At 41.2% G+C, this 3,985-nt stretch overlaps 1 protein-coding gene across 1 annotated transcript in view; it reads right to left on the bottom strand.

Moving 5' to 3' along the window:
- Nucleotides 1–378: 378 nt before the first annotated feature.
- Nucleotides 379–3,985, bottom strand: part of CSUI_004282 (pyruvate dehydrogenase complex subunit pdh-e2) — a 10,460-nt gene continuing 6,853 nt past the window's right edge. Inside the window, exons 8-10 of the mRNA XM_068064475.1 lie at nt 3,545–3,820; nt 2,057–2,480; nt 379–1,074 (exon numbers count right to left, since the gene is read on the bottom strand). Coding sequence (XP_067923549.1) covers nt 1,012–1,074; nt 2,057–2,480; nt 3,545–3,820 — 763 coding nt within the window. The 3' untranslated portion in view covers nt 379–1,011. The remainder of the gene's footprint in view (nt 1,075–2,056; nt 2,481–3,544; nt 3,821–3,985) is intronic.

Below are 3,985 nucleotides of genomic sequence, written 5' to 3'. Positions count from 1 at the left end.
CGGCGGTATATATATATATATATGTGACTTGTGGGAAGTCAATTCCATAATAGGAGGCTAGATAGAGAGGACTTTGTGTACATCTCTTGTTTCAGAAAAGAAAGACATAACGACTTCTCTCCTCTCCTCTCTACCCCGCTCCCTACCTCCCCCACTGCCTCTTTCTCTCTCTCGATTCATGTGAAGAAACAAGCTAGACTTTCCGTGTCTATTTCTTCTTTCCTTCTTTCTTTCTTTCTCGGTCTGTCTTCATCCTTCTCTTTCTTCTTATCAGATCACTTCAAGTAACAAAGAGAACCGCTGCCATACTGCCCTTTCTGTACACCAAGCACAAAGAAGATCCTCTCTTCTCTTCTCTTTTTTCGTTACTTCTTTTCTTTCCTTTCTTTCTCTTCGCTGCTCTTATCTCCCCAGTAGAAGAGTAGGAAGCCCCCGTCACGTACACCTGCACATCTCCTTCTCACATCACTTTTCTAAGAAGAAAAGTCTGGAGACCCATAAGTTCTCTCCCTCCTCTTCTCTTCATCTCCCTCTCGACAACACCATTCTCCTTCTTCTTCTTCTCGGATTGGTCCCTTCTTTTCTTCTCTTTTATCGTTCTTTCTTTATCTCTTCAGCTCACTTTGTCAGGAGGGCGGAGATGAAAGAGAAAGAAAAGAAGAAAGAAAGAGAGATAGAATGATAGAGATAGAGAGATAAAGATAGAGAAGCACACAGAGAGAAAGAGAGATAGACATCTTCATAAAAAAGAGAAGTCTTGTAGAATAGGATGAAAAGAAAAGGAAACGAAAGACGAGAAGCCTTTTTCTTGGAGAAGGTTATGTCTTCCACGAGGAGAAACAGAGAGAAAGAGACAGGAGAAGAAGTGGATGGATCACCTCCTCTTTATTACCCTCAGTGGTCGAGTGAGAGACCCAAGAAGAGAAGAAAGGAGACTGAAGAAGCTACTTTAAAGAAGAAAGAAAGTCGCTTGTTTATTCAAACGAGAGAGAAGAAGAGATGTTGTGTGTCTTAGATAGCATCTGAAGGTAAGAGGAGAGTCGAGGGGCGTGTCTCAAGTAAAGTCGCGAGGTCCTGAAGAGAACGACAAAAAAAAACAGCCAAGGAAAGTCCAGTCAGAATGGTGGAGGTGTATGTACACCCCAGTCTTTCCTACATCCAGAGCCGACTACATCTATCTATCTACCTATCTATCTTTAATCTATCTTTAATCTATCTATCTACCTGTCTCTACAGAGATTTTTATACATGGACTTGTCCATACAACTGCATAATCTGACAGAAGGGTAGATTCGAGATAGATAGATTGAAGAGAGATTGACAGACAGACTAAAGAGAGATACGCAGGTAGAGTAAAGAGAGACACTCCACGGATGGCTAGGAAGACAGTTAGATACATACATAGAGAGGTAACATGAAAGCTTATAGGTAGATAATGGTTTGAAGATAGATCGGTAGAGAGATGAGATATAGATATAGTTTGTGTACATATGGATGGACTGCATGCGACGTCTTTTCTAGCTCCTACGATTACATGAGAAGACTCACTCCTGCTGTACTAAAGGTCGATAAGAGGAATGGGGTGTAGAGACATGCCGAGATACGTGTGGAAAGAAAGAGAAAAAGAAAAGACCAAGAAGAGAAGAAAGAGATCTCGAACTAGACATTTCATGCACTCTCCCGGGAAGATGAAGAGAAACGCGTTTAAGGAGGCTTCCCCTCTATCTATACGTTCACACATATGTGCTTAAACATACAGATATACAATAGAGTTTGCCTATCTTCGTAAACATACAGACAGTTACGGAAGATACATCAAGGCCTACAAGTACACATAAAAGACATCCCTTCTCCAAGTTTAATGAGGGAATTTATATCTGTCTTCATCTATCTTCTTGAAAAGACTCTACATTTATCTATCTACGATGAAACTGTCAACAGACAAAACAAAGATGTCATTTTTTCTTTCTCACTCTTTCTTTCTTTCTCTGTTAGGCGAAGAATGAAGAGAGAGAGAGACCAAGAGAGAAACAGAGAGAAATGAATGTTTATTTACCTTCAAGAATTCGGCTGCATGCGATCCATAGATATGCCTATGATCGCATGTGATGGTGACTGTCATACGTCTCTTTGTTTCAAGTGAAGAAGAAGAAGATCCATCCAACACTCCAGCTGGACTTCCTTTTTGTTTCGCGGGCGATAGAACGGTTTCTGTTGATCCAACGGCTAGGATACTTCCTACACCTTGAGGGAGAACTGCGTCGAACTGCTTCACTCCAAACATCCCTAGATTACTTATATAGAACGTCCCAGAGTTTATTTCTGCAGGTGTCAGTTGCCGCTGGCGCGCCTTTTGAACTAGGAGAGACCACTCATCGGATAGCTCAAAGATCGACTTCTTATGCACATTCTTCAACACAGGCGTCACTAAACCTCCATCAATCGATACAGCCATCGCGATGTTGATCGCTCCCGGATTCCTACAGAAAGAGAAAGAAAGAAAGAAAAGAAGGAGAAGAAGAGAGGAAAGAAAGTAAACCATGTCAAAGAAGAAACGAAGAGAAGATGGGAAATCTTGAGAGAAAGAAGAGAAGAAGGGATGACTTCAGACGTAGAATGGGGGATGGAGAGGAATGAAACTATCCCAAGAGAGCAAAGTCCATGGAAGAGAAAGAAAGGTCGAGGGAGAAGAAGAGGAAAGAAATCCAAAACGGAAAGATGGAAAGAAACAAGAGCTCTAGGAGATCTGAATGGGGGACTAACATACACCAGAAGAATCAGCAGCAGCGGCAACAGGCCTGTAGTCTTCTTTCTTTGTGTACATGAAACACACACGAGGTACCTGCTTATAGATCTAGACATACACATGTACATACATATGTATATATACATATATATATGTATATATCTATATAGAGAGAGAACGAGAGAGACTCTGCGTATAGGTGTGGTTTAAATTGCCTTTTTTCTCTATAGCACTTTGGTAGTGGGCTAGGAACATCACGACACTCATTCACTCACATCGATAAAACAGCTCAGAGGCGCATCTGTATAGATCTATCTACACCTGTAGATATCTATCTGTACATGTATCTATAGATCTATCTACACCTGTATTTATCTATATGCATAGACTGATGGAGATTTCCTGCAATAGCTAACGTTTACTTTATCCCTTCCGTGTCTGTGAGCAGAGAGACTGCACCAAAGAGACAAGAGACGACTCTGTAAGCTAGCCAGCTAGCTAGCTAGCTAGCTAAGTAGGTAGCACGGCTGCATGCGTACCTCTCTGTATAAAGTGTGTGAGAGGAAGGCAAAATGATACACGGTAAAGGTTTCGAAGAGAGAAGAACACGAGAGGAAGGAAGAAGAATGACAAGGAGGAGATGACTAAAGAGATGAACTTCTTCAATTCCATCTTCTTCTCTCGAAGAATTTCTATGCCACTCTAGACAGAGCACAAGAAAGAGCAAGAGGAAAGTGAAGAGAGAAGGACAGCACAAGAGAAGAAAGAAGAAGAGAAGCACTTGTAGACATGACTTACTTGATACCTCCACCATTATTTGGATCATAAGCTGCATTAATGATAGGATGGTTTGCTAAAGTCATTCCGACTGCTTTCGCTAAAAGAACGCTCATTGTTACAGAAGGAATCTTCTTGTTCTTCTTCTCGGGTGTACGTACACCACCTCCTCTCATAGTTGGTGATCCTTCCTGCGACTGCTGTTGGGTGAGTAGCATGTCATTCTTCTCGGCAATCATTTGCTTCAGTTCTTGTAGAATCGATTCAAGTTTATCTACATAAATCGATCGAGACACTCTAAGGGAAAATACAGAGAAAAAAAGAAACAAAGAATGAAAGAAAGAAACTCCTCATGAAGTTCTTCCCCTCGACAGACTTTGGTCAAAACTTTCTGATGAGTATGTCAAGGTCTAGCTTTAATCTATCTATCTATCTATCTATCTATCTATCTATGTATCTCTC

Source organism: Cystoisospora suis (genome assembly GCF_002600585.1).
Source record: "Cystoisospora suis strain Wien I chromosome Unknown contig_1970, whole genome shotgun sequence".
NCBI lineage: Eukaryota > Apicomplexa > Conoidasida > Eucoccidiorida > Sarcocystidae > Cystoisospora > Cystoisospora suis.
The sequence above is the reverse complement of the archived record's forward strand: the minus strand, read 5'-3'. Positions and strand labels throughout refer to the sequence as shown.